Raw genomic sequence first — 14,275 nt, 5'->3', positions numbered from 1 at the left:
TGTCATCGAAAGAATATTGCGCGATAGTGAAAGCGCACGCAAACGACCTAATGAACTCTAAAACAAACCTTAAATACAGGTAAGAAGAAAGAGCTGTCATGCTGACGTCTTCTTCGTGCTCAAGTACTCAATTTACCGATACTTTCCTTGGACGCTTATGGTGGAAATCACTTACGGACCATAAGCGGAGAACTCGATGGTAATACGTGTTTGTACTAATAATAGGTCCTTCGTAAGTACAGGGTAGCTCGTATACTAATAATTATCGTCGTATACCGTGCGGCAACGCCTCGTCGCGTTTATCGATAACGTCGCTATCTGACTGAAGATAATGGATATTATTGCATATACATCTGATTTTACAATTTTCTGCAAATCATCGGAAGATAGAATTCGTGGAAGACACTATCTAGACGTTTCACGTGCGATTTTGTCAGTCATGAAACACATGATATATTTAATTACTCAAGTTAGGTAAATATTTTTTTGCGATATTTAAAAACTTTCTTATGATAAGTTAAATTGCATGATTTATATTTTAAAAGAGATAAACACAAGAGAAAAACGTTTAATTTAAAACTGTTTTTTTGTTTGCACTTAGATGTTTAAGTTATAATTATTCTCTTTTCATATCATGTTGATGATAAACTTGATTTTTGTTAAAATATTATTAGCATTAATTTTTCTCTATAAGATTTTAACATTTTCTTTTTGCAATTGGAAAAATAATGCGAGCACACCAATATATTAAATAATTTTTCGCTTTTAATGCTTTTCTAGATCTAAAAAGATGATTAGAAAATTTGAAAAATATAAAATATACTGAATCAATTGTATTTGCATTTAAAATATATATACATATCTTTTAAACAAAATTGTTTTTCAATCTTATGATTTTCAGATGTTTAAAATTGTGTATTTTCGATGATATTTCAAAACAATAAATTTTCAAAGCGTATTTTGGTCATTTCAAAATTATGTGCACGTGTACTAAATATTTGCAAATAGGTCCGGATTTTTCTGTCGACTGTAACGCGAACCGAATCATTTCGCCAGTCCAATGACGCCGCGGCTGTGCGAATCGTGGGAGAAGCGCGCAAAATGCCGACGAGTTGCCGCACTGCTTCGAGGGGTCTAAATGTAACCCTAAAATTCGCAACCGATGGTCAGAGAGGAATGTATAATTACGGAGCATAAAAGTAACTATCGTCTACTCGCAAAGGCATTTTTGCGCACACCGCGTTTTTCGAGGGTCGTCGCACTCACGACGACTCAAACTTCCATCCGTTTTGCAGTCGGTTCGAAATGTTCTGGTAATATTTTCCTTGAAAACGGCGATGTATATTACAAGGAGAGTCGCGGTTTATCTTCCGCTATAAAATTCTTGGAGATAGCTATGCGGAATCGGATAAACATTGACAATCTAAAAAATGAACCGTTTTGAGAATTTCACAAATTATTCCCGAAAGCAATAATCTTTAAAACAATTCCGCAATATTTGCAAGTCTTTTTTTTCAAGTATAGTTAACAGATTTTTTAATTGTAGTAAGATTGCGCCTACTATCGCGTGTATGGACTTTGCTTACTAGATCTTATAAAGAAAATATAATATAAGATAATAAAATAATAAGAGAATAAGATGATAAAAAAATATTATTTTATAGAGAATATAATAAATATATCAGAGGAGGATTAAACAATGTTATATAATTTAACACTTTTGCGAAATGTGCAAATATTATTTTCGTGACATGCATACTTTTTTTTGTAATACTTTATTGTATAAGATATCAAATCGCAATCCATTATACGTAACAGAAATGTGACATTGGTCATTTGACGTTCGAAACTAGAACAATTCTAGTTAGCAACGGGGTCGGATCAGATGTGGTATGCATGAAACACCATCTGTCATATCGGATTGTTAACTCAGTTATAGCTCACGCATATCAAATCGTTCAGGGTGCAGCTTAGCCCGAAATGGGCAGCACGGTAATGCGATTTGGATATATAGAGAGTCCTGTGGGATGTTATCGGCGTGGAGCCTTTTCCCTAGTGATACGATAAATGATATGCATATGTAAATATCATGGCTGCATATTGTGAATCGTACTCTAACGTACAATATAAATGTCTCACTATGAAAAAAAAAAATCCTGCAATCGATCGCTTCTTTTCTCAGAATGTGTCTTAAAGAATTATTTATGTTGCATGAATTTTTATCTTTAACATATAATGTTCTTTTACAATAAATGATATTACACACAATAGTTACAAGATTAATTATAATAATAATAATTTTATAAACATAATTTATAATTAAATAATTCTTAATACAATTTTGCGAAAAAGAACGCATAAATTCGCGATCTGCACTTTTATTTAATCGAACTGTCAATATATTCATGCAACGCGACGAGAAATTCAAATGCATCTAATTTTCTCTCACGGTTTCATCAATGATTCCGGGATGATCCCGTTAACAGGATCAGGATTCGCGCTAGACGAAGGGTTCTTGTTATTCGCAATCGCCTTCGCATCCGATCCTTGGGGACTGCTGATCCCTCGTATTTATTTCCCGCTACGCTATAAGAATCAACTAAATAGTAGGATGTTCATTTGTGGCTGACACAATAAAAGAAAGTATTTACTTTTATTTTAGCGTACTTTATATTTCTGACGGAAAATAGCTTGCAGTCTCATTTTAAGTAATACACACACATACACACACACACAGACACACACACACATATATATTGTTTATGTATGTATTATTTACAAATTCTACTTTTTAGCATTTATTTAAAAATTCTTTTATTATGAAATTACTTTGTGATTACTTTGTGATTTATTTATTTAATATATAAGCAAACTGCATATATATTAAATTTAAATTTAATTAAAATTTAATACTGTATTGAAAAATTATATACATATATATTAGCCATTTAGATAATATATCATGTGGAAAATTTAATTAAACAAGAGATATATCTCATTCAGAGTTCGAAAATTTAAATGATTCATAATGACTTATTTTATTTTTTTCCAAAAAGTATAGAATGTATATGTGAAAATTAATATTATTTAAAATTAGATAAATGTGTGTAATATCAATTATAAGATGAAGCGATATACCTCCGCAATACGCGGACTCTTTTGTTTCTTTCTGTAAAATGTAATTTAAAATTTCATCTTGAAGAAATCTCGTTGAAAATTTTCATCCCTCATCTGAGTAAAAAATAGTCCAGATTCTCTCAATATTTATATAAGATCAAAGAAAAGATTTTCGCTTAGCGATTATGTTTTCTAGTAGTTGTGCTAGAAGTTACAATTTTACAAGGCAAACAATGGCGGCGAATTTAAATTGTCAAAGCTATTTCACAATTCGCTTGTTTCTATATAGACACCATGTTGAAGAGACTTCCGTCTCCTCATCTCAAGCGCACCTCTATCGTCAGACTAATGATTTGCAAACAGTGTCTTTCAGCTCGCTCTTGTTACTAAGTTTTCACAAGGCGTGTCGTATGTGAACAAGGCAAGCATCTTGAGATTTTAAAGAGTAAAAGAATCTTTAGCTATTTTAAGCTCTATTTACGTCACTGTCCAAACTTTATTTTTGTGCAAATGTTTTCTTAAATCGTAGCTATAGAGATAGTTATTGAAATAACATTATAAACACCTAATATATACTATAAGAAGCACACGTATATTATAATCTATTGATTGACACTGAGCTTATTTTATTCAAACTCATGTTATACATATATTATATTTATTTTTTTATTATAGACAGAAATCTTGTTTATTTTTATTTTATTTATTTTAAATAGAAAACTTGAATATAAAATTTATTCATTGTTATATTTCGAAAATTTTATTTTAGAGCAAAGATTATATATATTTTTGCTTATATTATACATTTTTGATTATATATATTAAATTTTTGAGATATTAGAGTAAGTTGCTAGTATAATTAGATATAAAATTGTTTAATATCAATATTTTTGATATTAATACCTTTTACATTTCAAACATTACATTATCATATTTTCATAAAACATCATATTTTTTATTATTGTAATATTTCAATTTCTTTTATACAAAACTGTTATTATTTTTTTATATATTTTATTATATATTTTTAATATATATATATATATATATATATATATATATATGTTTATTATAAGATATAATATAAAATTTAATTCATATAAAAAAATTGCAGAATGTATTATAATTTGAAAAGATTATATAATCATCAAAATTGTGTAATATTATATAACAAAAACAAATACACAATAATATAAAAAAAAAACAAATAATATCGTAGATACGTTATTTTTTTATAATGCATCTACAATATTATTGTTTATTGTTGTATTTTTGTATATTATTATGTTTCCATTTTTGTTATATTTTTTTATAGAATGTCTGCCTCCGTATAACACTCTCATATATATATATATATATATATATATATATATATATATATATATATATATAATTTAAGATATAAAGAATAGTCTGGGGATTACCCATCCGGCTGAACGCTTATATATTTTTTTTTATTGATAAAAAAGAAAGACTTTGGCCATTTAGCCAAACGCGCATATATAACGCTGAATACAAAATGGCGCCATCTCTTGAGAAGATAAATTATCTTTTCGTCTATAGGAAACATGATAACGTAATGTTATAGAGGGAATGTACCATATCAAGGTTAAGAAAAAACATCTACATTCGCTTGATACAGTTCATGCAAGTCTTGCGCGGCCGGTCCTGAATTTGACGGGAATAAGAATAATCCCATTATAATGTACCAGAACCATATAGTACACTCTTACGGGATTCCATTTATATTTGTATATTTAATCCTTAAAAATTACATGTGGATCATTTTGATTCTATCGATAACAATATTCTGAAGGATAAGAATATTCTGAAAGTTTTAATTAATAAAAAAAAGTTATATACATATATAATAAATTGATATAATATATATAATATATTAATATATTTAAAATTTATTTTTTAATATTTGTGGTACATAATCATTTTCTTACAAATACCAAGGAATATATAATAATAATATAATATATGTATAAATTTTTGTAGATTTTTTCAAGCATTTTGAGATAGCTAACTTGACATTGACCCTTATATGATTAAGAACAGAGCAACAAATATTATAAGAATTGAAATATTTTTTCCATTTTTTTAATAACTAAAGAAATAAAATTAATTTTGACAATAATTTTTCAGTTTGCGTAAATCATAAAACACAAATACTTATTTTCTGAAAATATTTTATAATATTATACATATTTATTTATATTTTATTACATAATTGTAAGTGATAGATTCTATTATAGAGCTTATATTTCATCGTGTAAAACAGCATATCAATTTATTCGTTATTATTTATGATAACCCAAACAATTTCACAATTGATATCTTATGATAAAGCTAACAGACATAGATAACGTCAAATCACATGCGCGATTTCTCATAGATTAAATTTTTTTAGATATAACGTATTGGAAAATCCATTTGATTATAGCTTTAGATAAAAGCAGAAAGGTTTATGAATGATATTAAAAATGTATTTAATAATATTATCAGAATATCTTAAATATTACCATAATATCTAATTGTTAAGTATATAAACGCATGTATAAATGATTGACTTATTTTAATAATTATGGTGCTAAAATATCATCAGAAACACAAAAGATATCTTATATTATGATAGACATGCATTTCTAATTTTATTGTATTTTAACAATTAAATTAAATTTTTAATTTACCATTAAAAGTTAATTGTAAATTAATTGCAAAAACATGTATAGAAACTATAGAAACCAAATATAATTAAAAAATTATATTGTATAATTATTAAAAATAACGCATGCATTTATATTAATTTCTGTTATACTTCATGAATGAAAATATGTAATATTAGAATAAATTAATTTTAAATAAATTTTAAAAAGTTACAAGTTTTTATTATATAAAAAAATATATGCTAGAGATTATCAAAAATTATATTTATCAAATATATGAACAGATTAATTTATTTAGATGAAAGAGTAATATTATTTACATAAGTCAAAATAATAATTTTTTACGTTTAAAAGTGAGAAACTGATTGTTTTGTAAGTGGGTCTATAAATATAGAAATAAGAATATTTCTCTATTTATTTTAAAATCTTTTAATTTGATATTGATGTTAATAGACCAGATGACTAATTAAAGAAATTATGTTGATAAGAGCAAAGTGTATAGTCATCTATTATATGCAATACATTTCAGTAATCATATTACAGCAATAACGTATAATATAATAATCATATTATAACAATAATTTTCTTTTATAATTAATTTTGATATTTATTATTGATGATCCAGTTTTTTATTATGTTTTAAAGAAAGTTTTAATAATAATATTAATGTATGTATGTGTGTGTAAGATATTAATTTATATCACATTCATTGATATTCTTTTCCTAGTTTGGACAAACCAATTGTTGATAAACTAAAATTGTTTTGTAAACTATTATTATACTGTATCACAATACAGAGAAGATACATTGGAATCTTATATTACAATTCCGTGTAATACCATCATTTCTCTGATTATCTAATTGAAATATTATATGGGAGGTTTAAAGATCAATCAGAAATCTCTTAATTTTTCATAAATTTAGAATTAGAGTTTTTTTATAACCAAATAGTAATTGAAAAATCATAATAGGTAGCTTAATGAATAAAGATTTTACAGTAGCAATGTTTTGATTGGATCATGTATTTCGAAGATAAAAATTTTAAAGTTTCCTTTTGAAGACTGATAAAGATTTGCACAGATATGTAATTTGGTCTAATCATTTAGCATAAATTATCGAAATCATTATGATATCAAGTAATAATATCGTCTAATGATTAAATCTGCTAAAGATTAGGAAAACATTTCGTTTTTGCTATGTATGTACATATCGTATATGTATATATTCCAAAGCATATTCCTATGTAGTGGAAAGTTCAGAAGATGTATATATACCTACGAAAAACTTCATTATTATCAGTACCACGGTCTCACGATGTACACATTTTTTACCTTCGTAGTCGCTTGTTTAGCAGTAGCCGTTCACGGTAAGAAAGAAAGAGAAAGAGAGAGAGAGAGAGAGAGAGAGAGAGAGAGAGAGAGAGAGAGAGGAGAGAGAGGGAGGGGGGAGAGAGAGAGAGACAGAAGAAAGAATAAGAGCAAATATTATTAAAATAATTTTATTAAACACAATCACTTTCAAAAAAATTTATTTAATTTTCCCGAGCAATAAATTAAAAAAATTAACAAATATAAGCAAATTGCTGTTCCCATTTTTGTAATGACTAAAAAATAAAATAAGAGACTACAAAATCTGTATTTTAACTATTTTATATAATTATTTTTACTTACAAATAAAATATTACATTTTATATCAGAATTGAGTAATCTTAAATTATTGTAACAACCACCGGATGTATGTGGATATTTAATGTTTTCTCATAAAATTTCTTGTGCTTCTTATATAAGGGATGCAATAATCCCATCTTAATAATAATAATAGCATCTCTTCATATGATTATATAGGCTATCCAAGCAGTCACATTGTTGGCGGAGAAGATGCTCCGTCCGGCAAGTATCCGTATCTAGTGTCGTTAAGACTGTTTGGATCTCATATGTGCGGCGGATCTATCATTAGCAGTCATACTGTTCTCACCGCCGCTCATTGTTTAGTAGAGTATGTACTTTATATACACACACACACACACACACACACACACACACACACACACACACACACACACACACACACACACATATATATATATATATATATATGATACAGTATAAATATATTGGATAGATTTTTAATATTATACTACGAAAAAAATATTTAGAAGAATTTAAGAAGCGAAAAACAACCATATCAACAGTCAAAATATATTTGTTTAATAGTCTTGTCAACAATCCCGCGAATTTGAGGGATCTAACTATCCATGCAGGCACAAATCTTTTAAGTGAATCTGGTGTCGTTTACACAGCAAGCAAAGCTATCATTCACGAGAATTTCAGTCCTATTTTGCTAGTCAATGACGTTGGTTTACTTATTCTGTCAACTGCTGTAGAATTTAAACCATTAGTACAGTCTATATCAATTGCACACGATGACGTTGCTCCTGCTGGTTCTTCTTGCACCTTAACTGGATGGGGAACAACTTCGGTAAGCTCATCAAATAAAACAATGTATAATAAAACATTTATTTTATTTAATAAAAATAAACATACACACGAAATTTCATTTAATACTTATTGAATTAAATTCTTCAGGAAATTTAATTAGAGAACTTTCTTTGTTTCGAAATAGTTTTTAATCTTAAAGTGATATCAATAATAAAAAATAATTACATTATTCTATTTTTATAGTTAAATAAAATTTATGACAAGTGGAAAGTTGTTGAAATAATAAATTAGTTACATAAAAAAAATAATAAAATTGCGCAATAGTCGCTGATATTAAAAAATAACTACTTACATATTTTTTATTTACGTATATAAAATTTCAAATTATTATTTTTAATATACAAAGTCAGAAAGAAATAGAACTAACATAGAACTAATAAATTATTTTTAAGTTTACATAAAAACTTATGTACATAATGTGCAAGACATACATAGCAAAATTAATTACTTATTTTTAAAATTTTCTTACGGATGATATTTCATAATATATAATATTATTATCTAGCTTGGTGGTATTGTTCCTGATAAGTTGCAACAAATTGAATTGAACGTTTACGATCAAGATAAATGCAAACAAACGCACTCGAATTTACAATCTTCTCACATTTGTACGCTAACAAAAGCAGGCGAAGGCGCATGTCATGTAAGTATTGGTTTCTCATACATTTAATTATTTAAAATATCGCCGCATCAGAGAAACATACATATAATAAATAAGAAAGTACATCATTATAATTTGTTTAATGCGGCGTTACAGAATATTTTAGATAGATATTTATATATATGATACATATTATACATTTTATAAACGCTAAATATATTATGGTTTGAAATATAATTTCAAATATAAATTCAACTGCAAACTTTTATTTGATACTACATTTATTTCACAATTATCATAAATCTTTATGAATTAAATATATTGAAAGTTGATATATAAATATACTTACAAACTCATATTTTTGAACGTATGATATAAATCATATATTATAATTATATATTAAAATGATATAAATTGTATATAAATTGTATGGTATAAATCATATATTATAATTATATATTTATTATATAAATTGGATGAAGTTTTCGTTTAACAATTGTTATTGTTTCTATTAAATTTTTAGGGTGATTCCGGTAGTGCTCTTGTTGCCAAAGGTGTTCAGATCGGTATTGTCTCCTTTGGCGTACCATGCGCTCGCGGAGCTCCTGATGTATATACTAGAGTGTCTTCTTTCACAGAATGGCTCAATGAACATGTTGTTATATAATGAAATAAAATAAAATGTATCTTACATTTAAATACATTTTTTTATCCCTAACTAATACTTGTACAAACTATAATATGTCATGAAATTAATGATTGTGGTGAAATATGACAATCAGTATTATCTTACAATTAATATATTTCATTGATTTAATTTTAATGAATCATACAAAATTAATGTTTGTAATAATTTTCTAATTATAATGAAATAATTATAATAAATTATAATTAAATATATATATATATATATATATATATATATAATATATATTTATTTTAATATATATATTTAGTTATGTATTATTCATCTTTAATTCGTAATAATTATTATATATTATGATTGATATGTCTATTATATATTTTGTTTATTACATTAAAAATATATCTTATATTTTGATAAGTGCATTCCAACTTTCAATTTACTGCAATAGCTATAGTAAAACAAATATTAAAATGTACATTATTATATCAGTATATTAAAAATTATTTATAATGTAAAGATGTTTTATTACAAAAATTTAAATAATAATAATTAAAATAACAGATAATATGCAGTATTAAATAATTACAATATTGCGGTTAATATATTCTTTAGCTGTGCTGCAAATGTAAAAAATTTGGAATAATTTTGAAATTTTGCAGTTTATTTATTTTTTTAATTTAAAAATTATTATTTAAACATTTTTTTAAAATGAGTCAAAAGAGAGAATAGTTCTAATAAATATTATTAAAATTATCTCTTGTCTTTTCTGGCTCTCTCCTTAAAATATTATTTAAATAAAATTTTATTTTTTGTATTATTAGTTTTTTAATTATATAATATTGTAAATAAAATACTGAATAAATTTTCTCATAATATATCATTTTTGTCATTTCATTGAAAAATTATTTTTGTTATATCATTATAATTAATTAATTCTTCAAAAATAATAAATTATTTAATAAAATGTCCACTAATTGATCCGAGAATAAAGTTATGCTAAAAAATATTCTAAGAATTTGATGGGCCTTTTAATATACATTAATATGTTGTTTTATGTATCTTTTTAATAAGTATAAATTTTTTATATTTATTTATTTTTATTTTATATTATGTATTTCGATCTTTTCTCTGATTTATTATATTTAATGTGAATTATTAATAATAATTATATATCTTTTTGTACGCTTTTACATCGGCGCTTGGTTTTTAGTCTTCTGTAATTTGTTTTGATTGATATCTTATGAACCTCTTCTTAATCTCATTTTATTTTTATTTATTTTTAATAATAAAGTTTTTAAATATATATATATATATATATATATATATATATATATATGTATCTTGTAAATACATAATATATTACTTATAGTTAATATTTATATATAATAAATTAATTAATAAGATAAAAATAAGAACTATTGATTTATATTTTACTATTTATCACAAGAAATATTTACATTTAAAATATTAATTGTTTATAGATGATTCAAATAAAAGAAAACTTTCATTTCTAAATTTAAAATTATTTATTTTTTAACTAAACAATAAAATTATTTAAAATTATTTTAAATTATTTGAAACCATATGTACACATATAACTTATAAATATACATATAAATATTCAAATACAAATTTTATTTAATTATAAAGTTTATTTTTCATAAATTACTTTTTTTCATAAATTTCTTTTAATATATTCGAATAGGTAATTATTTTCTGTTGAGGAGTAAAATTTTTTATTTCTTATTTATATTTCTTTATTATTTATTATTTACAAATTTACTCAACTCCATTCTTTATAATGTCAATGAATTGCGGAACATGGAATTATCTCTCTATTGACGTTATCATAAAATGCAATGTCCTATATAGATATAATAATCGATAAATTATGTACTACACGTACTTTTAGATAGTGAACATAATTTCCAATTCTTAAAAAAAAAACTTATAATGGTAATAAATGTAAATTAATTAAAGTTCTTTAGCACTTTTATTTCAATATTATACAGGTATGTGAAGTATTGAAGTATAAACTATAAATAATAATATTGAATACATTCTATTATAAGTTCGATAAAATCGATATCGTAATGAGGAAAATTGAAAAACGTCACGAACACGTGATTCGTATCTTTGCTACACTTTAGAAACGTATATAAACTTATGAATTATCTTCACTTCAGCCAGTGTCTATAAATCTGAAATCAAAGATGCATGTATTCATTTCCCTTCTATTCGTTGCTCTGATATACGTCGTACAAGGTATTAATCCATAAATAATTATTGAACATTAATGCAATCAATAGAATTGTTACTAAGAAAAAGAAAATTCTAAATTTATTAATAAATTTCTAGTTTTTTCAAATGGTTTATGTAAGTGTAAAGTTTCTAGATATTGTTAACATGTGTGTGATGTTACTATTTACTTGATGTTATTATTAAAAGTATACATGTGTACAATAATATAAATATTGTATGTTTCATATATTTTTCATAGTATTAAAATATAATTAATTTATTTTTGTTCAAAGGGGCCCCATCTCCTCGTATTGTCGGGGGCAAGGATGCTCCTATTGGCAAATATCCATATCAAATATCACTCCGATTTTTCAATTCACACACGTGCGGTGGTTCTATCATAGATAATAATAATGTTCTCACCGCAGCACATTGTGTGGATGGGTACTTAAAATACTATTCGAATCTTTATTTTAATGTTATTACTAAATAATGTACTTAATAATCCACTAAGTAATGTTATTATTAAAATCTAATTCTTAATTAATTTTTTAAAATTATATATTAAATACGTATGACATACGGAATAATCAATTATAAATAATTTTGACATAAAGTAGTTTTAATTTTTCTAAATTATGGTGATTTCGATAAAAATTATAGAAATAAGCTTAAAATATTTTTAATGGATTAGAAATAATTATACAAAATAAATATACATATATAACAAATATATTATATTATAAATATAATATATTCTAAATTATTTAAAATAAAATACTTATTATCTTTTGATTCATATAAGAAAAGTAACGATTTTAGAATTGTTACATTTGGAAAATTACTGTAATATATATACTGTAATGTATATTTTATTCTTTTTCTATATACATTGAACGATCGTACTATCTCTATGTTTATTATTTCAATTCTAATAATTTAATATTAATGAAGCATAATATTATTCAAGTAATAGCCTTATATTTTTTCTCACTATTAGGATGGGAAGTCTATTATCATATGCATCGATCCATGCCGGCACAAATTATTTGAATCAATCAGGAGATACTTATGCAGTAAAAAGTGTTACTATTAACAGAAATTACAACAGTGCATTGATCATTAATGACATTGCTCTAATTCATCTTGCAACTCCTATCAAATATAATACAGTAGTGCAGCCGATAAAGCTTGCGACAAGTGATAAAAATCTTGAAGGCAAACCTTGTACGTTATCTGGATGGGGAACTACTAGGGTAACATTGAACTCATAATATGTAGAATATTTTCCAAAAATTTGCTCTCTCTCTCTCTCTCTCTCTCTCTCTCTCTATATATATATATATATATATATATATATATATATATAAATTTTATATAAAATATAAAATATATATAAAAATTTTATATAAAAATTTTATATATATATATATATATATATATATATATATATAAAAAATAAATTTTCTTATATCTTCTAAAAATACTAATTTTTCCTTAAACATATATATATATATATATATATATATATATATATATATATATATATGTTTAAGGAAAAATTAGTATTTTTAGAAGATATAAGAAAATTTATTTTTTTTTGCACATGTTAAATTGTGAGAAAAAATTTTTATCGAAGAAATTATTCGTTATTTCAACAACATGTACTTTGACGAATAACAATATATATTGATCTTTTTAGCTGGGTGGCAGTGTCCCGAATAATCTGCAAGAAATTGACTTAATAATTTATCCTCAACAGCAATGTAAGTCCAAACACTCAAATTTGATATATAGTCATATTTGTACTTTGACTAAAGCAGGAGAAGGAGCGTGCCATGTAAGTTGTATTGTTGAAAAAATAACTATATATATTTAAAAAAAATTTAATAAATATTAAAAAAATTTTTTAAATATTAGAACTCTAATCATATATCGATTTAATTCTTATCTTAATAATAACTTATATCATAATTTATAATATAAGAAATTGTAATATTGATGTCTCAATTGCAACATTATTTCAGGGTGATTCTGGTGGTCCTTTAGTAGCCAATGGAAGTCAGGTTGGAATTGTTTCTTTCGGTCGACCGTGTGCGGTTGGATATCCAGATGTATACACGAGAGTGAGCAGTTTTATATCTTGGATAAATGAAAATTTGAAGAAATAGAAAATTATTTAATACTTAAAAAATTTAATACATATTTGTTTATTAAAGTGTCAATCTATTTATGCGTATGAGTCATAATTCAATTAAAATAATAATTTGTGTGAATTATTTTTGAAGAAATGTATTAGATTTTCTTATTGATCAAATAAATTATAATACAAATAATATATGATAGAGTAATTAATAAATCTATCGAAATGTTTTTACGTCTTTTGTACAATGAAAATAATATTTTCATTTACAATGATCATTGTCTCTTTATTCTATTTCTTATTATCGATTGATTATTGTAAAAGACAAAGTTTTTAAATCTATATGATATATAGAAG

At 24.5% G+C, this 14,275-nt stretch overlaps 1 protein-coding gene across 1 annotated transcript; it reads left to right on the top strand.

The window, feature by feature from the left end:
* The first annotated feature begins 7,048 nt into the window (after positions 1-7,048).
* Positions 7,049-13,946, top strand: LOC145972386 (transmembrane protease serine 9-like). The gene is made up of 10 exons (XM_083100949.1): positions 7,049-7,155; positions 7,634-7,784; positions 8,003-8,267; positions 8,793-8,930; positions 9,412-9,554; positions 11,699-11,799; positions 12,069-12,219; positions 12,776-13,031; positions 13,478-13,615; positions 13,803-13,946. The coding sequence occupies exons 1-10, from the start codon at positions 7,104-7,106 to the stop codon at positions 13,944-13,946; spliced, it is 1,539 nt and encodes a 512-aa protein (XP_082957075.1). The 5' UTR covers positions 7,049-7,103.
* Positions 13,947-14,275: the final 329 nt, after the last annotated feature.

The sequence above is a fragment of the Camponotus vicinus genome, unplaced genomic scaffold (genome assembly GCF_025532165.1).
Source record: "Camponotus vicinus isolate PSW18456_S1 unplaced genomic scaffold, iyCamVici1.0 SCAF_5, whole genome shotgun sequence".
Taxonomy (NCBI): domain Eukaryota; kingdom Metazoa; phylum Arthropoda; class Insecta; order Hymenoptera; family Formicidae; genus Camponotus; species Camponotus vicinus.
Note: the sequence above shows the minus strand (reverse complement) of the source record. Positions and strands in the feature narration are given on the sequence as shown.

Coding starts and splice junctions, on each gene's coding strand:
- LOC145972386 (XM_083100949.1), top strand. CDS start 7,104: ATGTACACATTTTTTACCTTCGTAGTCGCTTGTTTAGCAGTAGCCGTT. Junction 7,785..8,002: donor GCCGCTCATTGTTTAGTAGA/GTATGTACTTTA, acceptor TTTGTTTAATAG/TCTTGTCAACAATCCCGCGA. Junction 8,268..8,792: donor CTGGATGGGGAACAACTTCG/GTAAGCTCATCA, acceptor ATTATTATCTAG/CTTGGTGGTATTGTTCCTGA.